Here is a 27,156-nt window from a genome sequence, read left to right as displayed (position 1 = left end):
ACAAACTCCAGCTTGTTTTTAGGACTCAGCTATGTTTTTTTGTTTTGTTTTGTTTTTAAATTTTTTATTGGGGTGTATTGGGGAACAGTGTGATTTTCCAGGACCCATCAGCTCCAAGTCAAGTCATTGTTTTCAATCTAGTTGTGGAGGGCGCAACCCACTGGCCCATGTGGGAATTGAACCGGCAACACTGGTGCTATGGGCACTGTGCTCTAACCAATTGAGCCAATTGGCCGCCCTCAGCTATGTTTTTAAATAAGTTTATACTACTTTTATATTTGTACTTAAACACATAACTTCTTTCAACTTTTGGGTACTTCAGTTATATTTGTTCATAATATCTCAAGTACAGATTTCCTTATAAAATCCACTTGGTTTCTTTAGATGTCCCCTTTTCTATTGATTACCATGTTTCCCCGAAAATAAGACCTCGCCAGACCATCAGCTCTAATGCATCTTTTGGAGCAAAAATTAATATAAAACCCGATATTATATTATATTATATTATATTATATTATATTATATTATATTATAATTATATTAGACCCGGTCTTATTTTAACATAACATTAGACCGGGTCTAATATTAATTTTTGCTCCAAAAGATGCATTAGAGCTGATAGTCTGGCTAGGTCTTATTTTCAGGGAAACACAGTAGGTGTTTGTAATTCTGTAGTCATACTTTTGCCATTTAGAACCTACTACTTCCCTTTTATCAATCACAACATTTGTCCAACATTAATCGCCTGCCATACAAATAGAAAGATAGTTGCTTTGTCTACTTTATTGCATTCCCTTGCCATTCATTTATTTCACACACATTTTTGGGTGTGTGCTACGTGCCAGGCACTATTTTAGGTTGTGCGCATAATTATGAATAAGGTAAAGTTGTCAAATATCATATATTCTAGTGATGGAGACAGACAACTAATGTAATATCTGAGCAATAAATGCTATGAAGACAAAGCTGGTTTAGGGGATAGAGAATGATTGGGGATACATTTAGTCAGGAGAGGACTCTCTGAAGTGTTAACATTTGAGCCGTGACCTGAATGAAAAGCCCAAAGAAACCATGTAAAGAATTGGAGGAACAATGTTCCAGGGAGGGTAAACAGGATATATTAAGGTCTTGGAAGGTAAATAAGATGACAGTATGTTTGCAGTGAGGTGATAAGGAGGAAAGTGGTGGAAGGGGTCAGAGAGGTAGGCGAGCCCAGGTAAAAAGCTGTCTTGGAGTCTTTTCAGTGTGGAATGGATATGAATGATCTTGTTAAAATTATTAGTTGCTGTGTGGACAGTGCTTTAAAATTTAGTGGATGTTGTGGGGCAGAGGAATGATGAGTGATTTCTAGCTTTTTGGTCTGAGCACCACCTTAGTGGTTCCTTTAACTAAAATGGAGAATATTTGGGGTAGAGCAAGTTTGGGGAAGAAATGTTTTGCACATGTTAAATTAGACATGCTTATTAGACATCCATAATAGAATGCTAAAAGGTAGATTTGAGCCTGGAGCTTAGGGAATAGAGTAGTGCTGGTAATATGAATTGGGGATTCTCCAGTTGTTATTTATGATGGTGTTTAAAACCAGAAGTCTGCATGAAATTACCAGGGATAAAATTAGACTTTGTTGTTGTTGTTATTTAATATAGGAGACACTATAACATCATTGTATTTTAACATTAATAAACAAGAACTAAGTACCATAGTTAAGAATTTTTAACATCTGATTATAGTAGGAATGTTGCTTATCAGTAATTGTAAATAGTTTTTCAGTGAGATTTTTTTTTGTTAGTGTTCTAGGTTTGAGCCAGACTAGAATTATTGGTTTCTGAACCTATTTTTATTTTCTACTTACCAAGTCTTATTTAAAAAGCAGAAATTTTATTTTTCAGTAGTTGCAGAAGGTCCACCAATGGTATATGTGAAGATTGTAATTGGAAATGGTAATTCTAAAATGTCTTCCCAGCATATGAGAACAACTTTCCCTCTCCTTCCCCAAGTTAATTTCTTGGATATGTACGATAAAATCACTGTGATGATAGTAATACCCAAAATACAGTTATAATTATTCTTTGAATTAACCAAAGCTGGCTAATTCTTTTTCATTAGTATTTTTATACTAAAGCTCTCTGCTCACCTGTTTGAAACAGGTACTTATTGTGAATCTTTGAGTAATAAGAGATATTAAACTGGTTCAATAGTAACTGATTTCTGAGTACCACTACGAGGTGTACCCTGGTCAAAATTAGTAAAAGATGATGTCTCTGTGTGGTTCAAAACTGCTTTTTAATTTTTGGTAAATGATGGCTAAAAAGAAAATACTAAACTGATGATAAGACAATAGTCTTTATTTTGACATTAATAAACATATTGCATACCGAGATTGATCTTATTTTCAGTTAAAGTACTGAACGTGACTTCTAAACTTGTTTTCAAATTACTAATCAATATGTAAATTGTTTTTCAGTATGGATTAACTAAAACTAATTTTAAATCCAATTTGAATTCTTCATGTTTAGTTTCATAAAGATATCTTAAATTTTGCAGAATTCTGTGGTGTGCGGATAATATCTGAGGTATAAGAAACATAGGCTACAAAGCATATATAAAAATACATAGGTCGTTGCTGATGGATAATTGTTTTTTTAATACTAAAAATAGGGGCAGTACTGGTGAATATAGCTCAGCGATATTAAAAACATAAGCACTAAGCTTTCATAAAGTAGCTAGCTTTTCTTTAAAATGTACTTTTTTTTAAAGCTGTAAGAACTGTACAGAAAAGCCAAGTTTTCTAGAACGCAAATGAATTAAAATGATGAATGTACAAATAGCGTTGGAATGTCTAATTTACCTTTTGAAATGTGATGAAGAGAATAGGTTAATTGTTTTAAACATAACATATCAGGGAAATAATTTGTTTTTTATTAAGTGAAGGACGCTAGTGTAAATTGTGGCTATCAGGTGAATGGGTAGGGCTCAGATCACTGCCTATCTGTTAGTGTTCTGAGGCATGTTTACAGATAAAATGAGGGGAAAAGTTAGACGATTAGTAGATTAAACACAGTTTGTATAGGCTTTACTGGAAGGCTTTACAGCCTTTATAATATTTTAATGTGTATTTTGTGAATGGTCAGGGAAGGAGAAAGTTTGCAGACAGACATAACAGACTCCTGGAAGTCCTTTTTTCCCCTCAAATATGACATGGAACTATCATTTCGTGGAACAAACTTCAGGAGACTGGACCAGGATATTCTTAAAATAACAACTGTCTTACATAAAATTCTATAATACTGTGACGAGCTCAGGCAGTATACATGGTTAATTATCCATCTATTGCTCCAGAAACTTCGGTGTTTATAATCTTCTTAAAGTGGTCCTTTGTGTTGGTAAAGAGGGTAGCTGAGCTTAAACCACAAGAGGGAACCTAGTAAAAGAGAAGATCCTCCAAAATAAATTAATTTCATTATTTCATTTGCTGTCCAAGAGCAGCAGGTGTACCTATAGTACTAGTTAACAAAAGAATTACGAAGCCAAATACTATTTTTTATTAAAGTTAAATGTCATTTTGCGCCACTTAAATCCTATATCAGTTTTAGGCTCTGACAGAGAGTACACAGTGTCTACTTTTTGATCCGGTTTTCATAGTGAACCTATAATGCAAATGTGTTAACAAATTTCTGACTTTGTAGGCATTCTTTGTTACAATACTCTATTTAGTTATTTGCATTATTTAATATAATAGATTGAAAGATCTTATAAATGATTATGTGGTATCACTTTTCTGTCCCCTCAACAAAAAAAGATTTCCTAGAGCTCTAAAATCAGACCTATAAGATTGATGACAGAATGTAAAAGGCAATGCCAGAGGGAATAAAAAGATGTAAATTGAACAAATTCTTCAGCCAAAATCTGTGGCAGCAAAAAGGTAAATTAACAAAGCCAGGGAATAAGAGGGGTGAAATAGGAGTGGGTTCTGAGCTGAACGCTAGCAACAAAGGTCAGACAGAGCAGAGGTTGTGTGATTACCTGGGAAAGTATGTGTGCGGCTGAAACAAGACAGGTTCTCCTACCTCTCTGCTGCTTCTCTTCAGATTCCTACATAAGGACCAGTTCTTATTTTCTTTGTGGTTATGGTAGCAACTCTGATCTGGAACCTGTTTTTTGAAAAATTAATACAGCCTTTAAAAATATAAGTACAAATAGATGTTTTTGTCTTCACTGCTTAATTTCCTCAAGGAATCCAGTTTCTGTTTATTTCCAAATATAGTGTATAAATGTGTATTCTCTTCTGTTCACCATGACAGATGTCAATCTAAATAAAATTCAAATACAAAAATAAATGTAGTGCTCTGGTTTATTAAAACATGATTTTAAAAATGTCCTCTGTGTTGGGTTATTTTGCTATAGTTTGGCTCTGATCCTTAGGCAGATGCTGAATCCCCCAAGCCTTGGTTTCTGTATCTGTAAAATAAGGACAGTATCACTTGTCTCATGGCATTATTGAGCTCAAATAAGCAAATAATGTATGTACAGTGCTCAAGAAATGGAAACTAGTATTAGTATTATTTTTATATTTTTCATATTTATAGTGAGTTTTGATATTTGACATGTTAGTTTTCATGTTTACCTTTAAGAAGAGAAAGTCTTGCAGCAGTTGAAATGTTTGGATTAAATAATCTATGCTAGTTCTTGGGGGAAAATAGTTATTTAACTGGCTGTTGTGAGGTAATAATTATATTATTTTTAAGTAAAAATTTATAAATGGTAATCATTAATAGTCAATTTAACATTACTTCCTTTTCTTTTCAGGAGTGGACGCTTCTCTTGTGAGCCAGCTGGGGGTCTTACCTCTTTGACTGAACCACCCAAAGGACCTGGTTTTGGTGTACAAGCAGGCCTTTAATTTATATTCAACTGTAAATATGTCACGGGGGAAATAAAGTGAAACTCTTATCGAAATAAGTTTTTAATATTGTTCATGTCAATCTGTGTACACCTTGGTGGTAACCTAGCAACTTGGAGCTGTAAGTACGTGTCAAAACTTCAGAGTTCCATTTTAAAGTCATCTGCTCTCCATGGCTAACTATGAAGACATTATTTCGTAATCTAGTTAACAGGTACTCCAACATCATCTGTTTTCAACTGCCAGGTCACTTTTATTGATAATACTAGGTTGTTATGAAATAAAAATTCTGTCAAATTTCAAATACATTTGTTTTCCCATCTTTAGCCATAGCCAAGTCTTAAGTTAACATGATCTTTCTATAAACCTTATTTATGTCAGCGTTCTCTTTAAACATTTTTACATTTATAGTACACAATTGTTAATGTATTTCCATTTGGTAAGGGACACTTAAAGCAGACTGGAGGTGTTAGGAGGATAAGCTGGTTGTCATTTTTAAAGAAGTAAGGTACGGATCTCTTTGACATTATCCTTGGCTATTCTGACACTGCAAGTATACAAAAACTAATTTGAGGAAGAAATTGGAAGTACAGTCTGAGTTGGAAAGATCAGTGATATGTAAAATATACTCCAGTTAAATGCGTATTACAACTTAGAAGAAAGGATAAAGGCTTTTGTGTACTTTATCCATTTCAAGACGCTAGCTATAGTACATTAGTTTTGCAAGTTGAAAAAAAGTCAGTAGCCAGCTTGAATGCAAGGATAAATCTAATCCAATAATTTTAGGATTTCTCAAAGTCACTGGTTGGCTTTGCTGTTGTGACACTTAGAACGTATGAGACTTTAAAACATTATTTTTAAGAATGTCTTTAAAAATTAGTTTTTACTTTAGATGGCAAACAATAACTAATTTTTTAAGTAGCAGAAAAAGGTAACACAATGAAAGTGACTCTCTTCTACCTTAAGCCTTGTTGACTTTTCAGTAGGCAACTACTTTTACTAGTTTTTTATCCCTTTTTTTAAGTCTAGACAGATTGACTATCTTCTCTTTGTTAACTGTTAAGCCTTTTATTTCAAATTATGAAAAAACATTTCTTTAAATTAATGCTACTATTGACTTTTATACAAATATCTTACACTTTGACATCAAAAAAATTTTTTAACTAGAACAAAAGTTAGGAGTGGGGAGGTTCAGATACCAGGTGAAAAAAACAAAGTCATCTATTAAGGATATGCACTGGTTATCAACTTTTATGTAATATTTTAGAAATAGAAAATTAATTTTAGGTCACAATTATAGGCATACTGTTACTCCATTATCAAAAGATATTCTGTAGTTCTTAAATCATCACTTACATTGTACTGCAGTGGTATATTAGGATTGTGAGTTGATTCTTAATTTTTTTTTTTTTGCCTATTTCTCTTGAAAATCCTATTACAATTTTAACACAAAAGGACTGCTTTTAGTGATAGTGTCTCTAACTAGCTTTTAAAAACACCTGGCAAGTAAAATTTCATTACAATAACCCAAGATGGTTCCAAAATGTATATGAATACTATTAAAATTTTCTTGCCAGTTTCCAGGAGCTGGAGATGACAGCTGTATTCCAGCCTATTTTTCAAACCAGAAGGGAGAGGTAGGCATCATTTGTTTACCACCACTCACTCGCTCACTTTCCCTTCTCAGTTCTTTGTGCTGTTTTTTAAAAAGGGGTATTTGGGGGAGAAAATTTACTTATTGCTGTCTAATGGCAAAAATAAACCAACAAATCAACTTTTCATTCTCCCTATTGGCAAAGAATCTAACACCTGTTTGGGTTTTTGTTTGTTTTGAGGGGGTTTTTTTGGAGCAGCTATTGAAAGTTGCTAGGGAAAAAGAGCTACTACTGATTGCTCATAATTACTTGCTGTAATGGATGGGGCCACTGCTCCAGAAAATTTTACAGTACATGATAAGAAGTATTCATTGCAAAGACCTTACATCTGCATAGATTAAGTTTTATGATAAACTATGATCTGAAATTGTATTTTTCATTCATTTTCACTTTGCTGAAATATGGCAGGATTTTTTAAATGATCTAACTGGACTTAAATGTAGCAAAACATAAGAGTAGTTGATTCTAAAGGTGTGAAGACCTAAATTAAGTTGGCAAGTAAATTTTGCAGAATGGCTTCTAGTTATCAAATATCAAATATACACATTCAGATATCAAATATACACATTTTAAGTATCTGCTAGTAATAACCCTAAATAAATTTGATAAAACTTAACTTTGGCTAAGAGTGATGTTTAATGCTTGGGGTCCTTGGCCTCCTTGCACTATTAAGAAAACATATTTTACCCACTTGATGAAAATGGATTCTAGAACTTGAGCCAACGAAAGACAGACAGCACTATACAATTAAAAGCCTTAGCAGTTTACTGATCAACTAGGTCGTGGATGTAAACTAGCTTTCTTCAGGCTTCTTTTGAGACCTCTATCCATCATATTTATAAGAAATTCTTGATTTATACTTCTACTTTCACATTAAAAGGAAAACTAGCTATTCTTACCTTCAAAAATTTCATTAGGCCTTTTTGAATAACATTTTTACTGATTTATAATTTGTCACATATAATCTTAATAGGAGCTTCATTAAAAAAAAATTTTTGCAACTTGATTTCTACTGTGAACTTTCATAGGTAGTATCCTATTGAGCATAGTCAATACAGTAGCCTGGATCATCACTGCCGTATGAGTTTTTCATGTATTCAGTGATTTTAAGTAATAATGTTGTACATATAGCTGTTACCATAAATTATGGTTTATTTCAGCAAATTGAAGATTAGCTACCTTTCAATTTTGAACTGAGGTACTTAACCTGTTATAGAAATAGCCATGGCCATTGCCATCAATACTAATTGACCTACTCCCTGTGACTGAATTAAATGGGAACAATCTCAATGATTTGAAGAGATGTCAGAGTTGGTTAAATTTTTAGTGGGTTTCTTTGTATTTCATGCCTTAAATAACCAAATTAAATGCAATAGTATTCCACCACTAGCCACAAGGTGCTCTCTATTAATGTTGTTGTCGTGTGGGAGACCCTGCTCGCTGCACCATTTGTCGTGCGAGGGGACCTTCGGGGTCTCTGGTCCCACTCCCCACTTAAGAACGTAGGATATGGCTAGGCCAAAAAGGAACACCCACTGAGCCATAGATAGGGAAGTCATACCACTATAGTCTCACTGGAGGCTGGATCCACACGACCTGCAACCTGCTGTCCACTTCTCTGCCTACCAACCAAACGACTGACCAACCAGCACAGCCGTGGCAGTTATATCAGTGGCTAATTGGCTAACTGGTTACAGTTGATGGCCATCTACTACCCGAGCCAGCACCTTTCCACGTGAGGCTGAGAGCCTGGAAACTCTCTGGAACTCTGTCCCCACAATTGGATTTGATGTTTTCGAGTGGGGAAATCAAGAAGCTAGGAAAAAACACTGATCTTGAATGCAAGGTTAAGCTTTATGTAGTAACTTGTTGGGATTTAACTCTGTCAAGTCAAATGCCACATCTGTGATTGGTGACTAAGGACTCATCAAGTCAAGGGGGTGCTGTAGTTTAGAGGCCACTATTAAAGACGAGGGAGGTGCTTTCACTCCAATTATGTAACTAACCCCTTTGGTGATTTAAGGCATGCAGAAATTGTCGAGGATTAACCTCGATGTAAATAAAAAGCGTCCAGAAGGAAGTCCGAATAAAAGGGTTTCCCTCCAATTATGTAATCCTCTTGGTGGTTAAATAAAAGCATGTACAAATTGTCTTAGATTAACCACAATGTAAATAAAGTGTCCAGAAGGAAGTCAAGAGTACCTGCTGCTAGGAGACGGTAAATTTTCCTCACATACTCTTCTCCATGACTTAAGAAATTTCCTCTAAAATACCATCTCGGATGTGGAAAAATACACTTAAATTTCTCGGAAAAGGTCATTCGAAGGTGTGAATGGGAGAGGACGTATTATCAGTGTGTATTACCCTCACAGCAGGTGCACACTATCGTTCTTTTCTGGAACGGGTACTGCGGCCCTACCTGGCGCAGGTGACTGCGCGCACGCCACCGCCTCGTCAAGCTCCCAGCACGCGTCGGGGTCACGCGCGCTATCGCGCAGGCGCACTGAGGCGCAGACCTGGGCGCTTCCCCGCGCTCCGCCTCACCGATTCTCGGGAGCCTGCCTTCTGCGTCTGCCCAGTATAGCAGTCAATTTCCCTCCTTTGCCTCAAACCGAGGTCACAAACCACTCGCCCCGCAAAAAGAACGTGAATACCCTATGTAGAACCTATTTTCATCGCCCGCCGCCATTTCTAGAAGTTTCCAGTCCGATCCATTGCCACGGTAGCCACAAAAGGCGACTGCAGATACCGCTGGCCCAGCAGTTGTCAGCGGCGCCTGCGCTGCTTTCTTGCTTACCCTTTGATTTCCCCCTCCCTTCCCAGGCCGGTGACGGCAGAGGGGAAGCGGTAACAACCGGGTAGGGTGGGGAGAGGGACAAAACTGCAGGGAGGAGTTCCGGCCTGAACCGCCACCCCCGCCTCCCACTTGGTAGGTTCCGACTCCCCGCCCCGCGGCTCGGGAAGCTTCTCAGAGCTGAAAGAGAGGCGGGGCAGCGAGGAAGGGCCGGCGGAAGGGGCGGGCGAGCGCCGGAGGCGGGGCGGTCACGCCGCTGGTCCCGTGCCCGGGGAGTCACGTGCCTGTGCCATAGCCAATCGCTGGTCGGCGCTGCCCTGGGAGTGAGGAGGCTGTGGTGAGAGACTGACCGAGACCGGAGATGTTTTCAAGCCTGGCTTCGGCGGCGTTAGTGGCGGTTGCAGTGGTGACGAAGACAACGAGCGCGACGACAGCGCCGAGGCACTCGTTCAGGGGCTAAAGTCTCCTGCGTCGACCGTGCCCCGGGTCCGTGAGGGCTAGGGGGGCGTGGCGACAGGCGAGGAGGAAGGAGGGGCGCGGTTTCGAGCCCGGTCCCCGGCGCCTGGGAGGAGACCCCCTCAGTTCTGCGCTGCTCCAGTCCTCCATCCCCAGAGCAAGGTAGGGGACGCACCCTGTCCACCCCGTCCCGCTCCGCGCCGCCCAGTCACGTCCAGCCGGAGGCGCCGCCAGGCTGACGGTGACAGGCCGTTAGTGGCCCCGGCGCGGGTCCGCCCCGCCCGCCGCGGTCCCTCCAAGAGTCCCGAGGAGCCACGGCGCAGCTGGCACTAGGGGCGAGGGACGCCGCACTGGGTGGGGGCGGTGGACTCAGCGGGGCGACCCCCGCCACCGCTCCCTGGGCTGGGCTGCCACCGCTGCCGCCTCCCGGAACATGGCGGGGCCGGGAGGAGCGTGTGCGTGCGAGTGTGCGCGGCCCGAAAAGGCGCCGCTGGCGTGCCGCGGCCGGACCCGGCGGGGCGGGGCGCGACGGGGGTGGGGGCGCGCCGAGCCCGCCGCGCGCGCCTGCCGGCCCGCGGGAGACCGCCGCGGTCCCTCCGGGAGGGAGCATCGGAGGTACTGGGGGCTGGGGAAGAGGTGGATGAAAGGGAGAAGGGAGATTGCTGCTTTAATAGTCTCAAGGGTGAGGTGAGCGGCCACGCTGCGGTTTTGTCTTAAATGCCAGTGTAATCTGTCCTTGCTGCATTGGGCAGTCGGGTCTCTGCATCGTTTTGTGAGTGCCCGTTCGAATGGTGTTCGTAGACCCTTGGAGCGCGTCAGGTTCTTAGATCTTATTTTGAGGGGTAATATGGTGTGACGCATCCTGGAGGATCCCAAAGCGTTGAATAAACGGTTGTACAAAGAGGTTACCGAAGCCCAGCTGACAGCTGTTTTAATAATAACAGTAAGAAACAGATTAGGATTGGAAGTTAACATTATTGCACCAGTTGAAACAGTATGAGTTGAAACAGTATGAAACATTTTAAGCGGTGTAGTCGAAGTTGTCATTTCCACTGGATACTCGCGGCTAAAATGCTAACGCGGGTGAAATGGGTTGCAGATCCAGTGATCTGTAACAATTTGGAATTACTATCTCTAATCTTGAAGTTGAAATGAACCTGTGTTCTCAATCATGTATTCCTATTTTTTGTTTTAAAAACGGTTTATGTAAATTATAAAGAAAGACGAACTAGTAAAGTAGCTATTTTTAAATAAATTGACTGTTTATTAAAAACATATGCTCGAGTAAGCTGTTAAAAATCTTGGGCACTGATCTGTTTCAGTTTCTTCAATCATACAAAGGGTTTCCTGGAGATTAGCTCAGAACTGGCAGAACTTAGGCTCTCTTGGTGCCAAAAGGCTTAAAAACAAAATGAGATAGTATCGACAGTGTGAGATCAAATTGTTATATTAACTAATCATGCTTTTGGGAGAAGTCTTCAATTTGGGCTATACGCAAAAACAAAGAGATTCGAAATGTTTCCCCAGGAGATTATAGGCAAGAAGAGAAACGTTTTACTACTTAAAGATCTTTTGTAGTTGGCACAAGCACTAACTAAATTTCCAAAGGTCTGCAGACAGCTTGACTAACTAAGGTCAAGCTTAACTATTCAGGGTATGTGTTCTATTTTAGGGACAGGCAAGGTGTTAAAATGAAGTAAAACCTAAGTGTTAAGTGGTATTCATGGAAGGAAACGAGTAAAAAAAAAATGCAGGATGCCTTTCATGTTTCTAATCTCTATAGTTGCCATAGTTGTTAGTATGGTTTTATGAACAAGCAGAGCTGGGAAAGTGGACACCTTTGGGTGTGTATTCCATGGAGAATATTTGAGGAAAAGTAGAGAGAACAAAAATATTCAGATAAGAAAGAACTTAGTAGGTGAGTATGTGTTGTGTGCTATCTGCTTTTACTTCTTTAATATCAGGAAACGGGGAGGAAGCTAGAATTTTTTGGAGGGTAGGAGGGAAGACAGTATCCAACCAGTGGAATGAATTTAAAAGGAAGACAGTTTATCAAGATGCTTATACGTTACTTTTTTTCCCTATAGAAGTGGTTGAAAAATGTGACTGATACTCTTCTGAGGTAGATTGGAGAAATGGTATTAACGATATTTGGGAAACACTTCATTGGAAAGGAGACTTTTTATTCTAAAGAATAAGAATAGTAAAAATATTCAATTTCTTGATATTAAATTTTCTTTAAACTATTGTTATGTTTTAAGAGCATCATTTCAGCCTAAAAAGAGAATTGTTTGAGATTAATTATTTCTGTCAGAGTCCATAAGAGGTGTAGACCACTTTCTGTATGTAAACTCGATGATAACTTGATGATAACGTTTATCAGATAGGCATGAAGAATTTGTCCAATAATGGTAGCAGGTTGCTTAAGAGCTATTGACACTACTTTCTGACTGGGAACTTGTTGCTAAAACTAACAACGGTATGTGTTTGTAAAATTCCTCACTGTGTAAAGAGTACATACAATCTTGGGAGATTTATCCTCAGAACTAGAAGGGACCACAAATTTTCTGATCTATTTCCCTTATTTTGCAGATGAGAAAATAAAGACCTGGTTAAGGTGAAATGACTTAATGAAGTTAGCAAAACTACTTAGAACAGTGTGTGGTTTGGGGCTACAGATTTCGTTCTGTGAGGATTGCCTCTTAAGAAGTAGCATTAGTGGAAAGAACATTGAATTACAAGTGAGAAGGCCTGGGTTTGAATTCTTGATTTGTCACTTCCTAACTGTGGTTTTTGACAAATCACATTAACTGGCAGAATTTTGCCTCTTTAATCTACAAAAAATATTTTCCTACATGATTTACAGAATTGTTGGATAGAACAAATGTGATTACATATGGACAGCTCATTGTATACTGTAAACTTTTATACATTTAAAAAGTGGTGAAGTTATTTTTTAAATGAATACATTTAAAAAATGTGCTGTGTAACAAGGTGTCATGATCCCTTGGTTTTTGCTTAGCCTTAGCTTTATTGTTTTCTTCACCTGCTGTTTTACAGATTATGACTTCCAGTAGATACATTTTCTGATCCGCACTTAGTTCTAATCTTAGTAAAGCCTCTTATGAACATTTTAAAAATTGCTGTTAGAGCCTGACTTCCTCTGGAGAATATGGAGTTTCTTCATATAGCATTTAAAAACATTCACATATACACTCATGCATGCATAATCTGTTTCTTTAACAGTGGCTTTTTAAAAGTAATAGTGAAAGTATCTTAGTTGGAATGTTAATTTGTCTGTTGCTAGTTTCCAGATATGGCAATAACAGGAGATAATTTTCCTTTATAAACTCAGCTTTGAATAGTTCACATTAAGGTTATCTTGTAGATCTAAAATACATAGAAATGTTAAGACAATATTTATTGGCTTTTGCTGTTAAGTTTAAAGAGCTTTTCTTGCAGTGCTTTAAATTAGTAATACTGGAAACCAATGTCAGTATTGTAGTAAGTATTACGTAGGTTATTTGTAACTTTGAAGCTAAAGTTTATGAAAATCATTTGTTGAGCACTTAGACTATGCACATGTCTGTGTTCAAAGTTTTAAGTGAAACATTTTAGATAATTTTTATAACCTTATGAAACAGGTACTATTATTCTAACATGTGCCTGAGAAACGGAGGCTTTGAACAGTTATGTGATATGTAGATATTCACAGACCTAAAAAAATTACAGACTGTTGTTCCCATTCTTAACCACTTTTCTGTGTTCTGTCTCTAATCAAAAGTTTTCGCTGATTTTGAGAAGTTTAAGGCAGTGTTTCTTAAATTTGAGACTTCATGAAATATGTTTGGGGGCCAGCTATTATACCATCTGCTGTGTTGGTCAAAAAACAAAAAACAAACAAAAATTCCGAAACCACCCAAAACACAAAAGTAGAAGAAAGAACTTATGAGAATCGTGAAAGATAGGCCAAGCCAGCCTTTCTGTGAGATGCTGATGTAGTTGTTGGGTTTTGTTTAATGTTAGTTGTCAGAAGCATATTAGGCTCCACAGCTACAGAACTACAGTTAACATTACAACAGGCTATTCTAACAAGCTACACCTTGATACGGTTGTCGTTGTTCTAAAGAAACATATTTTAGTCAGTGACTGAAGAAAAAGATACTAACCACTCATTTAGGACTTTCATAAAGAAATAGATCCAGCATATAAGTTTTAAGATTGTCCAGGTTAAAATACAGCATCGAAGACTAGGTTTTCTGATTAGTGAGACCGTCCAAAATTTTAAGAAATTCAAACTCAAACTTAAGTTCTTAGAAAATTAAGTTTAAACACAGAATGCTTCCAAATTGAGACAAGTAGAACAGGTAAATTATGAAGCCCCAAGTTATAGGGTAGAATTTGTTTATTTTTCTTTGTCATTTAAAAATTGTATTATCTTTGGACAAACTCTTTAACATTTGTTTATTACACTAAAATTGTTTCAAAATATGTAGTTAACTTTTCTGGTTATCAGCTTGTATTTGTGCCATAATTGGGGAAAATATCATAAATATTAGTGATAAATACCACATTTTTAAACTATCTTATTGCTTGAAAGAGTTGTGAGAGAGCCCTGCAGCTTCTCAGATTTCAAATTTTCCTCCTACATAGGCGGTTTGTCAGGATTCTGACTTGTAAAAGAAAACAAAAACCGTGCATGTCTCCTATAAATAGCTATATTGACTCAGGATAAGATAATAGTGTGTTAAAAATTATGGCGCTTTGTAGTTCATGAAGTACGTACTTTTTACATCCGATCTCTTGAATTTCACAACTGCTCTGTGACATCAGCAAAAACGTTGGCTAATCTGATGATATTGAACCATGAATAGAATCCAGGTTAAAATTCTCTGGAGTAATAATGTTAGACTCTGAAATTCACTTACGAAAGAAGCATTAGCAAACCTAAAGGAAGAGGAAAGAAACACATGAACTTTTATTTTTATTCTCTCTTCCTCTAAGTCCACATTGTACACAGCTTTCTTTTTATTCTGTTCTACCGCTTCTGAAACTTAAGCAGTATAGAAGTAAACACTAAAATCATTCATATACCAGTTTACTAATTAGTGGTGATGGTTAATGATGTTAGAGAGTTAGATGAGAAAATTAAAATTTCACAGAATGCTTCCTACTAAAATTTGCACAAAAACATTACAAGTAGGAATAAAGCCTTGGCTGGTATTTTGGAGTCCTATAGTCAAGTTTTGCAACCTCTGAGTTAAAAATAAGTCTTTGTTACCAGAATTTGAATTAGACTCTTTGGAAGTTAGTTGGTGATCAAAGAAAAGAACTTTTGTTGAGTTTCTGTACTATAGGTACTGTTACTTTCATATGTGTTATTTTAATATATGATGAGTAGTTATCTTACGTATTGTCTAGTTATGAAAATACTTTAAAAAGTTGTCACTGGTATAGCTACAACTACAGATTCTAGTACTCAAGAACTAACTTGAAATTTATAAGTGTTATATAAATGTAAGCCTATTATTTTAAGAAAAAATTTTTCTTAAGATCAACCTAGTTCATTCATAGATTTATAATTGAGGTGATCACCCACGAGTGGTTACTCAGTCTTCCGAAATTGTCTCTGTTTTCCAGGATTCATAAAAACATTCCAAGAAAGAAGATGAGTATTCTCTTTAAGCTACAGTTGAACAGGACAAAAAATACTTCTTTACCAAGTTTCTATTTATCTGCATGTTATTGAAAGTAAACAGGAATGTTGGACAGCAAATTGGTTTACTCATTCTTCCTTTGTCCTTTTCCCTGTCTACGTGGCTCCTCCTTTCCCTTCAGGTGCCAGTGTTCTCTTGCTTTGCAAACACCCATACCTATCTGTTGGTTAACAATTTAAATTTGTGTTTATTAAGTCTAAATTATATTACCACTTTTATTTTACATTTTAAGCCTTTTGTCTTTCATTTTGGTATGAATGTATTTGATTTTTAGCTATAGGAGTTTGGATCATTAGCTAATACATGGGGAAATAATCATTTGCATTTTCTCTTCTGTATGCTGACACTTCACATCCTTGGCTGTTTTTCTCTCTGTGTTCCTTTTTACTCGAAATTTCTAAGAGTGGCAATCATGAATTTAAACAATTTTAAAAACATTTTTATTAAGGTGTTTTAAGTTACAAAATTAATATACGCTTACTGTTAAAATTAAAACTATGTAATAAAAGGGTTAACAATTTTCCAGCCTCCCTTTACACATATTTTTTTGTATGGACCAAAAAGGAGTTCTATAGAAAGTAACCTCACAGGGTGATCTTGTGAAGTTTATCTTGGTCCCATTTTACAGATGTGATTCAATTTAAATCAATGACTATATAGCTTACAAACCTACCTTCAAAGAAGTTGATGATATTAAGAGAAAAAAGCAGGATAAAATGATAGATTAATTTTGAGCCTTATGGGGAAAAATAATTATTTTGTATCATGGATTTTCCCAAGGAGTGAAGCTCTTGAATGATCCAGTCTGACAATATGATGGGTTATTTCTGGATATTGAATTTGAAAATAACTGGAATTCTTATTTTTTTACTTACGAATTTTCAAGTTTTACCACAGTGAACAAGTATTATGGATGTAATAAAGAAGGTTTTAAACACGGCATGATTAGGCAACAAATTATAAATAAATGCTTCTATGAACAGCATTCCATTTAGCATTTTTGAGTCAGGCATTTTGGGAAAATATCAACAAAGACAGTATTATATAGTCTTTGTCTTTTTAGGGCTTTATACACAAAACAGACATGTGTAACAGGAGGACAATTTTATTCTTCAATCATTCAGATTTCTAATTGATGTAGAAAGAAACATGGTAAGCCTTGCAAGGACATGGATCATGTCTGTCTTGTTCACTGTTGCACCCCTAATTCCATCACACTGTAAAAGGTCAGCATATGTTTATTGAATGACTGAGAATGTCAGTGACAGGAGAATGGTCTGAGTGGTATAAGAGGATGAACTGGGACTAAGGGAGAGAAAAATGGGTAGTAGATGAGAAAGGCCATGATTACTAGGATAAGGGGCTTAATAGAAATGAATTTCCAAAATGGAGAATGATGTAATAATAGTTTTCTTTTTAGAAAATAATTCTAGAAGTTGTATGGAATTTAAATAGAAGACAAGGAGATCCTTGAAAAGATTCTTAGATTTTATGGTTTTAGGTCCAATGCTAAGCATATACCTGAAGAATTCTCTGCCTGCATGGAACTTAAAATTTAGCAGAAAAAGCTAATTACTTAAAACAAAGGTCAATAATTAGGGAGAGGTTCTGTAAACATTTTGAAGTTATATTGCAAATTCTTTAGGGAATATGTAGACTTGTGGCTTTCAAGCTCTCAAACAAGTCTGTCCAAAAAAGACTGACTTGGACATTTAAGTTCAATTTTTGATGTGGAACTGTTCCATTCTTATATAGTCCTAAACTTAGGTTTTTAGGGATTATTTTTTATAGTATATTTGCTTTAATAGATAAAAGCTATTCAATATTGGTACCATCAGTGGGCTTTGCCTTTTTTTTTTCCCCCCAGTTCGTAACATTTGTATGGTTACATATATATATATATCAGGAAATGTGCGTGTGTTTGTTTAAGTAATAAAACCAAATAACACCCATAATTCTTGTGCATTGGGGTTAAAATTTTCACCACTCTTTTCTTACAGCTATTAGAATACAGTGAATTTACTCTGTGCTGGTTTCTCATTACCGTATTTCTCCTTATCATTCTTAGCATACTTTGGCAGGGAAACAGTTTATAATTCTAAATTACTCTGGCCAAAAGAGCTACCAATAATACATACTACTATTCTCAGCCAGTTTAGAGCATGTTTTCTTTTAAATACTCTGAAGTAAGCAGTTAAACTGAATTCTTGTGCGTACTACAGTAAGTAGGTTTATGTTGGAAAGTGGGTGGTATGCAGAAAAAGTGAGGTAGCAGATCAGGACTAAAATAAGGCCCAAACAATTCAACCCTAGTGAGAAGTCATGTGGAAGCTACAATTGTGGCTGTAATTGAAGCAGTGGTGTAGCCTACACTGTTGTTGGGTCAGAGTGGGTATGGTATGGTATGAATACTAGAAATAATACTTCCATTACCATTGGTATCTCTCATGGGGGACTGATTTCAGCTACTACCTTTAACTGCATAAAGAGTTTGGGCATAAAGATGATTTTCAGGTTCATGGGCTTACATTGCAGAAGCAGTGATCATGATAAACTATACTGTTTTTTTATGTTGTGACCTTTATCTGAAATGTCTTATATTTTCATGTGCCACTGTTAAAATTTAACCCAATTATCTAAACAATTAAAAGTCCTTTCATTTAAGGCTAAACTATGTGCCGATTGTTTTTTAAAGAAAGCAGTAAAAGCGAGTTAGGGCATTATTTGGGATTAAACTGAGTAGTACTTGGAATAGCACCTGAGGTGTGATAGATAGATTGCTAAGATCAACTGTTTTGTGTTTTGAGAGGGCAAAGTTACAATATCAAAACCTTTTTTTATTTTGACATATTTCAGATAATCTAAAAGATACAGCAAATAGCAAAATGAGCACCTGGGTACCTATCACCAGTTTAAGAATTAAACATTACAAATTCAATTGAAACCCCCTATATACCTTTCCTTGATCCAGTTCCTCCTCCCTCAGGGGAATTCCTATCTCCCTCTCTTTGCATAAACTTTTTCCTACATTGGCTTTTCCCTTTCTCTAGACCTATGTAGATTTGTTTCTTCAAAGTTTACCTCAATGATTTTTTCCATTTTAACACTGTTGCATGTTGTCTGTAACAGTAAGAGCTGTCTGACTAGGGGAGTTGAAAAGAAAATAAGATTGTATACAAGAAGTAGAACTCTGCCTTAAAATCTAGGCAAAGGAAAGTTAGACTTCAACGGTGCATATGTGCAGAACAGAATTGATAAAGTAGATGTGAGCATAATCTAACAAAATAATCATTTTAGGAAGATTAGTCTGGTAGCAGCAGTGTGGAGCAATAGGTCTGAAAGGAAGTGAAGAATTCCTGACTCATTTGGACCTTTTTTCCTCCTAATTACCCTATGTTAGTGATTTTATTTGGCCTCCAAACACTTGACTATTTTGCAAGAAAAGAGCTGTTGGCATAATGCTTAATTACGGATGTTTCTAGTTTTCAGGATCCGAGGGATTACTCCTGACCCCTTTTAGAATCTTTTGACAGTGAAGTGTATATGTAGTGGCTCTTAGATTTCTGCTGTCAGCATTGGTAATTGTTTAAGCTCCCAGTGCCAGAGATGCAAGTAAAGATGCCTAAACATGTTCTCTGAGTGGTTGCAGCCCTCTACTGGTCTATGGAAGTTGCACAATTTAGAACCCCATAGAGCTAGAAGGGAGGTCAGTAAACTCAGCAACTCAATTTCAGAATCTTAGAACTTTGGAAGTCATTTATGCCAACTCTCCCAGTTGCAGGTGTGTATTTTATCTATCAACCTTAACAATTCTGGGGGGATGGGGAATATACATTCATATATATATGTACACGTATACATATATATATGCACACTATTAGAAGGTAAATTATTAGAAGATAGATAAAAGTAAATGCTAATTGTTTTTTACAAGTTATTTTCAAAGCATTTTAATAATACTTCTGTTGCTGGAGCTAGAAACTTGCGTGTCATTCTAGCCTCCTTGTTCATGTTTACTGTTTCTCCCCACCTCACAATCTGGTTTAAGTCATCTTGTCTCATCTAATGCCTCTGTAGTCTTTTTTTCAAAGTTTCACCAACAGCATCTTTCTACTCAAATTATGTCACTACCTTTTTTAAAGCCTTAAATTGCTTTTGTATCACAAAGATCAGTCAAACAACACAATGACTCATGATGTGACCCCTTCCTACTTTAGCCTCATTTTCTAGCCCACTGTTTTTCCATTTTTGCTATCCCTTTAACTTGGCCTGCTTTCTTGTGGGGCATGTGTGTTCACACCTGTGCTCCTGCTTATCCTTTTCCCTCTGCAGCCCCGTCCATACCTATCTGCATTATAGTTATCCTTAAGACTATTTCAGTATTAACCTCTTGAAATTCTCCACTTGCACCTCCATATACAACACCCGAATTGGGTGATCCCTTTGTCCTGACGCTATCATACTTCTGTAACATTCATTATTCTGTGTGGTAATTAACTTTCTTTTGTCCTTTAAAAGTTGTAAATTCCCTTTAAGCTAGAATTGTCTTTTTTTCATTTTTAGTTGTATTGCTTGGCATATAGATGCTTAGTAAATGTTGAATGATTCAACAATTGCATGAGCAAACTGGGATATGATAAAGGAAATGCCCATAGTTAAATAATTAGATGTCACACAATTAATTTTTTTGAAGTTAGGAGAACAGTTCTTCTAGACCAATGCTTATTTCATAATATACCTATATTAAGAAAAAAGCGGGAGATAAAGAATTGTAGAATTTTAGAGCTGAAATGGACCTCATTTTAAAATGAGGAAACTGAAACCTAAAGATTTTATTAGAAAGAGTTACAAGAACCCAGGTGTTGTAATGCATTTATTTCTTTGCTAAATTTCTCTTAATATATTTTGCCTTAGATTTGGCTAGGATTAGGTTGTTTATATTTTAAGCAATTGGACTAGCTAAATATTACTCTATTTTATACCATAGGTTTACCTTTGTGGAATTTTGAAGGTGATATACCCATATAGCTAAACCAAGTTGACCATTTATAATTATTTATGTAGTCTTCTGAATCATCTACGCTCACGTTCCTAAAGAATATAATATTTAGCAACTCCAATGCAAAGTGCACCTGTATTTACTGGATTGAGTTTCTGTCCTGAATTTTTTGCTTCCTTTCCTATTCTCGTGGTTGGGTTAGAAAACATAAAACATATAAAAGTATCTTTTACGTCTTTTGCTCTACCTCCTTCTGAAGTCTCTCCCCTGCCATTTTAGTATTTTACCCAACTTTGGATTCTACCCAGAACACTGTAGTCTTCCAGAGCAAACCAAGTGGAAGTTGACCCATTTTGTTATTTAAAAATTTGTTATTTGAATATTATACAAGTAATACATGTTCGTTATAAATGTTAATATAGAACTGTATAAAAGAAATCATAAACATTCCTTAAGGACTTTCACGAACATTGTTTTAAGGACATTGTTGAGGATAGTTTATTTTAAAAGATGTGGATGTTTGTCTTCACTTTTTGCATGCTATTGGTTAAATTTGTGATTTTATGATACTGATTTGTTGGTCTGGAATACAACCATCATATTCTTATGGGAAAATGTTATGGAATAGCTGCCAGAAAACATTGTGGTGAAAAAACAACCATTGCTTACTTGGGAAGGTGTGATAAAGCATGATCCCTTTTCATAGTTTGAATTCTCACTTGAATGGCTTAAGAAGTTAAGGGAGGGAAGAAAAGTCCAGTTAATATCCCAGAAGCAGGACTATATTTTGAGCCCTTTTTTCATTATTTTTTTTAAAACCATTTTTAAAGTAGGGAGTTAAGCTGTTTGGTCTTTGTTTAAGTAGGAAATACTTAATGTTTTATTCTAATGGTTTATTTTTTGCATGGGAAAACAGTAATAAGGGTGTCATAATTGTTTAATAACTTAAGCTATCATTTTTACATTCATAGAAAAATAGAATTTGGAGTGAGTGAAATTTTTCTAAACTTCTTATTCTGGAATCAGAATTTTGGAATGGTGGGAGAATTTCAATGTCATCTAACCTAGCTTTATCTTTAAGAAGAAACAGAAATATTGAGAAGTGATGAAGGTCAATCAAAAAGTCAGTGGTAATCTCAGAATAGAATCTTGGACTTCAGGTTCCCAGCTCAAATCACAGAGAAAGTAATGGTCACTTTGCTAATTGTTAATGATCATTGAATTCTGTTGCTGTGATTTGGTCCTTTACTAGTTGCCTTTTTTCTCACAACAATTTTGAAGGACACAGTTTTACCCCCAACACAGCTGCAACAAGAAAAATGTTAGGAATTTCCATTCCATCCTTATGGTTCTCTCTCTTTAAGTAGAATGTAAAATTGGTAACTTTAGAGGCCAGCATTTGAATATTTTATATGCACTGAGGACTGTTCTAAGATATCATTTTGGTTCTCATAGCCTTAGCAGCAGAGCTTTATCATTTCATAATATAGATGAAGAAATTAAGTAACTTGGATTTTGTTTTCAGTTGTATTTAATCTAAAGTTGTACTTTAACTCTAATGTTCTGGGGACTTCGGGACAAGATGACATACTGGAGAAGCTCCCTTTTTCAAATATATGGAAATACTAGATTAAAAAACATTTTAAAAATACACAGCTGAGCTTGAAAGCAAGAAAGAGGAATCTGCAGGTGCCTGAAATGGAAAAAGAACTCAAAGTCATAACAGAAAACAGAAATTGAAGTCCTAAAAGGAAAAGATACACCTCTTGGTGTGTGGGCTTTAATGCAGTAGTGGAATCTACAGGCTCAGGAATGGCAGGGAGCTGAGCCCAGAACAGGAAGCATCTGAATTATTCATGAATGGGGCCTAAAAAAGTCCCATCTATCAACCTGGGTTTATATTTCCTGATATATCTTCTTACTATCCTTTTATTTTCAATCTCTTTTAGTATCCTTTTGTGGTCTATTTTACAAAGTATATTGCTGAATCTTATTTTTATCCAGCCTCAGAGACTCTTATATTTTGATTAATGAGTTTAATCCATTTTCATTTATTGTAATAACATATATTTACATTCTGTTTACTTCTATTCATTTTCCACAGTTTTTTAATTAAATGTGTATCTTTCCTCCAAAGAAGACAGGTACTTTAACCACTTTCTCATTCTTTTTTCTAGTCTCTTCCTTCCTGTACCCCTCAATTTCACAGCAGTCGTGTTTATGTTCTGTAGAATTTTAGTTCTTGATTGTTAGGGGCGTTCCTCAAGCATCCATTCTTACTTTTTGTATGAAGTATGCTTTATTAGGTTATTCACTCACTCTTCTTCCCATGTATCCCACCCATAGTGTCCTTATAGATTTATTTCAATTCTTGAGTGCTTACTTAAAAGCAATTTTCAAACAGTGTTTATATGTAAAAATCCTAAGTCCTTTCTTATGCCTAGAAACATTCATTAACCCTCATATTTAAATGATAGTTTAGTTTGATTAAAGATTTTGGGTTTAAAATTCTTTTTAGCATATTGAAAATATTACTACATTGTTTTCTTGCCTCTGGTGTTGCTTTTCGGAAGTTCTGATGTCAGTTTGATTTCCCTTCCTGTGCATGTGACCTGCAGTTCCTCTCTAGAAGATTTTGAAATTTTTTCTTTGCCTTTTTCAGTTTATAATGGGTCTTAGTATAGTTCTTTTTTTGTCACGTTTGGCAGTTGGATTCATATTCGTTCGTTCATTCATTCATTCAACAAATACTTATTTATTGGAAGTCTGCTATGTGCCAGGATGTGTTCTAGACACTTTAAGATCTTTTATCTTTCCTCAGTTCTGGAAAATTATTGGTTATTTTTTCAAATATTTTGTTTTCTCCATTTTTTTTTCTTGGAATTTTATTATAATGATCCTGTGGCGACCACCTTTTTCATATTTCTTTAGTATTTCCCTTTTTCTTTCTGTATCCCTTCTTGATGCCTTCTGCAACTATCTTCTCTACCTGATCTTCTAGGTCACTAATTCGTTCTTCGGCATAGCCATTCTATTATTTATCAAATCTGTGGAGTTCTTTATTTCAGTCATTATACTTTCATACGCTGTATTTTTTTTCCTTGGCTCTGTTTAGTCTCGCATATTATCAGTCTTTGCTTTAAAAACCTTCATATGGTTCTTCCATTAATTCTGCTTAATATATATAGCATAGATGGTTTAGTTCGAGTTTAGATTTTACGCAATCTACATGCCCACAGCATACAACTTCACAAATGCTCTTACCTATTTATGATCTCCAAAGTTCTCTAACCATACTGCCAACTAGAATAGTTTTTCTTCTTCTGGTCTTTTATCTTGCATATAGTCTACCCTGAGTTTTCTCTCTTGGATTTTTTTTTTTCCTTAACCCTTCCATCCTTTTGTTATGTTGAGTAGCTTTCCCCCTTCAGACAACGTCTTGTGAAATCCTTTTTGAGCAGCTTTTCAAAGCATCTTCCCAACAGTTTGGCCTCTTTCTATGTGTAATTTTGTACTCTCAGCTAAGAAGATAAAATTTCCTCCAAATTGTTATCTTTGGGATGAAGAGTAATTTATAAACAAAAAAGAACAACTTTCTAATGTTTCATGGAGAGTCAATTTAGTTATTATAGTAAGAAGTCTGAATGTCAGGCAAGACTTGGCATCATTACAGTTACCTCAGCTTTCAAGGACACTTATCTGTCACTGTTGTCCTGAGTTAGTTGTGCTGTTTGAGTCTCCTGTTCTTGTTATTAAATTATAACTAAGCATTAGTTTAGTGACACTGCTAATTACTAAATTTGTTATACTTGTTTGGTTAAATTTTACATTGTGGATAGTCATGTACATTTTTATCAATAGTAGTTTTTGGCAAATTTCCAGTAACTGGACTTACTAGGCGTGCATGCATTGTGTCCCAAAAATGAGTTGTCGTGTTCCTTTTGCTAAAGCAAATGCATACATAAACCAAGAAAATTAGCTTGTGTTTTGTTTTTTCCCCTACTGGAAAGAAGATTGGGTAAGGTAGATGGATGGTAGGATCTTTTTAACCATCTTACATAGGTACAGAAATTTGAGATAACAGTAGTTTTCTTCTAGTTATGTGATTCCCTCCCGCTCCCTTCCCCAGTGTCAAAAGCACGAAGGTCTAGGATCCAGAGATCCCAATGAAGGAGACTTTGAAAATGAAGTTTGGAAAATACTCAAAGTTTTATTTAAATGTAAAAAAAATTTTATAAAATTTAAATCATTTTTTATTTATTATCTAAAAGAAAGAAATATAAACTGTGGTTTGCAAGCTTCTATAAAGGTGATTTAAAACTTAAAAAAAGTTAGAGTAGAAGAGAAAAATTGAGTCCCAGTGTTAAAGATTGTAATTAAGAGGCAGTGACAAGGAACTAATACTTCCCCAGAAGAAAATGGAAACAGATCAGTCTAGGAGAAGAAAGGTATCGAGCATTTATGGCATAACTAACAATCAGTAGAGGAACAAACTAAACATGATACCAGTATTTGAATGCTCTTTAGGGTCAAAAGAAGTGACAGTAAATATCTTTTTAAATGAAATTCTCAGGCTATCTAATGTGATTATTTTAAAATTAAGATGGTACCCCACATAACCATACATGTGTATGTTGTGTGTATATGTGGTTTCATATGGTAGGGAAATGCCCTATTTTAAATTAGCCTAAGTAAGTCCTTTTCTGAGATCTTTTATAATCAAAATATTCCCTAATTTAACTCGTTTCTCAAACTTTCCCAATAGTAAGAATCACTGGGATACTTACTAAAAATAGAAATTATTATGTCCGTTTCAGACCTACTAAATCTGTATTTTAACAAGCACTCCCGGAAATTTTTTCCTCAAGGACTTCTGGAATACTATCATTTGCCTGATAAATTTATTATGGGTTAGATTTTCTGAACTGATAGTCAAATAATGTGAATTAACTGATATTAAGTACATATTCTGTGATCATGAGAGCTGTGAAAATTTTAAGTGTGTTCTTGAGAATAGCATTCATGTAGGAAGGAGGAATAGTGGAAAACGAGACTGAATGTATAGAACATTTCCAGATAATGTTAGCTAACCAGAAATACTGACTCACCTGTTATCCCCACACACACACTGATAGAAATTGCTTAAGTTTTTGTTGTAATTTTGACTGAGTTAAGAAACACCTTTGTTCTTTTTTTTTCTTCATTAAAGTTTATTGGGGTGACAATTGTTAGCAAAGTTACATAGATTTCAGGTGTACAGTTCTTTAATATATCATCTGTATATCACATTGTGCGTTCACCACCCAGAGTCAGTTCTCTTTCCATGACCATATATATATTTGATCCCCTTTACCCTCATCTACCACCCTCATCTCCCCTTACCCTCTGGTAGCCACTGAAGTATTGTCTGTGTCTATGAGTTTTGTTTCTTCCTTTGTTTTTCTTGTTCTTTGGTTTTCAGTTTTATATATACCACATATCAGTGAAATCATATGGTTCTCGACTTTTTCTGTCTGACTTATTTCACTTAGCATTATAATCTCAAGATCCAGCTATGTTGTCGCAAATGGCACTATTTCATCTTATGGCAGAATAGTATTCCATTGTGTATATATACCACAACTTTATCCATTCTTCTATCGAGGACACTTTGGTTGTTTCCATGTCTTGGCCACCGTAAATAAAGCTGCAGTGAACATTGTAGCTCATATATCTTTATAGATAAATGTTTTCAGATTTTTTGGGTTAATACCCAAGAATGGGATTGCTGGATCATATGGTAATTCTATTTTTAATTTTTTGAGGAATTTCCACACTGCCTTCCGTAGCGGCTGCACCAACATTCCTTCCCACCTACAGTGTATGACGGTTCTTTTTTCTCCACAGCCTCTCCAACATTTGTTATTATTTGTCTTGTTGATGATAGCCATTCTAACTGGGAAACACCTTTGTTCTTCAGGTGCTTAAGTTAAAAATAAATAAGTTGTACATGTATGTATACAACTTTTTCACCCAAATGATGTTTAGTTTATACTAGAGTTTTTGATCTACCTGTATATGCTAACTTGGTACCTCTGAACAATTAGAAAATTTACTTTCTATTAAGTAATGTAAGCCTATGAATTCTTTTTTCCAAAATTATTTGTACTTTTCTAGGTTTTTAACATTTTCGTAATACATTCTAGAACCAGTTTGTCGGTTTCTATGAAAAAGTATCCTGGGATTTTTGACTAGGATTGCATTGAATTTATAGATCAGTTTGGGGAGAATTGACATCTTATCAATATTGAGTCTTTTAATCCATAAACAGAATACCTCTGCATTTCTTAAGTTGTCTTTAATTTTTTTCAGCAGTGTCCTGTATTTGTCACTACATGGTCTTACCCATATTTTGTTATATTAATCCCTAAGAATTTAGTATTTTTGATACTATTGTAAAGTGCATTTTTAAATTTCAATTTCTAATGTTTCTAATGTATAGAAAAAAGTAGCTTTCATGTATTGGCTGTGTATTCTATATGCTTCCTATGATTACTTGTAAGTTCTAGTAGCTTCTTTGTGTATACCTTGCCTTTGTCTATATAGATGATCATGTCTTCTGGAAATAAATAAGACTTGTTTTAACTTTTTCCTTT

The 27,156-nt window shown here is 35.9% G+C and overlaps 3 protein-coding genes across 4 annotated transcripts in view; 2 read left to right on the top strand and 1 right to left on the bottom strand.

The window, feature by feature from the left end:
* The window catches only part of NDUFV2 (NADH:ubiquinone oxidoreductase core subunit V2), a 31,302-nt gene extending 26,343 nt beyond the window's left edge, over positions 1-4,959 (top strand). The window contains exon 8 of the mRNA XM_033087520.1: positions 4,807-4,959. Coding sequence (XP_032943411.1) covers positions 4,807-4,900 — 94 coding nt within the window. The 3' untranslated portion in view covers positions 4,901-4,959. The remainder of the gene's footprint in view (positions 1-4,806) is intronic.
* Positions 4,960-5,099: 140 nt separating this feature from the next.
* The window catches only part of ANKRD12 (ankyrin repeat domain 12), a 132,823-nt gene continuing 110,766 nt past the window's right edge, over positions 5,100-27,156 (top strand). For both annotated transcript variants that reach the window (XM_033087517.1, XM_033087516.1), the window contains exon 1: positions 5,100-9,967. The gene's annotated coding sequence lies outside the window, so the exon portion shown is untranslated. The remainder of the gene's footprint in view (positions 9,968-27,156) is intronic.
* On the bottom strand, positions 10,014-10,415 carry LOC117038684 (collagen alpha-1(I) chain-like). Its single transcript, XM_033135577.1, has one exon. The coding sequence runs from the start codon at positions 10,413-10,415 to the stop codon at positions 10,014-10,016; it is 402 nt and encodes a 133-aa protein (XP_032991468.1).

Source organism: Rhinolophus ferrumequinum, chromosome 19 (assembly GCF_004115265.2).
Source record: "Rhinolophus ferrumequinum isolate MPI-CBG mRhiFer1 chromosome 19, mRhiFer1_v1.p, whole genome shotgun sequence".
Classification (NCBI taxonomy): domain Eukaryota; kingdom Metazoa; phylum Chordata; class Mammalia; order Chiroptera; family Rhinolophidae; genus Rhinolophus; species Rhinolophus ferrumequinum.
The sequence above is the reverse complement of the archived record's forward strand: the minus strand, read 5'-3'. Positions and strand labels throughout refer to the sequence as shown.

Coding starts and splice junctions, on each gene's coding strand:
- LOC117038684 (XM_033135577.1), bottom strand. CDS start 10,415: ATGCTCCCTCCCGGAGGGACCGCGGCGGTCTCCCGCGGGCCGGCAGGC.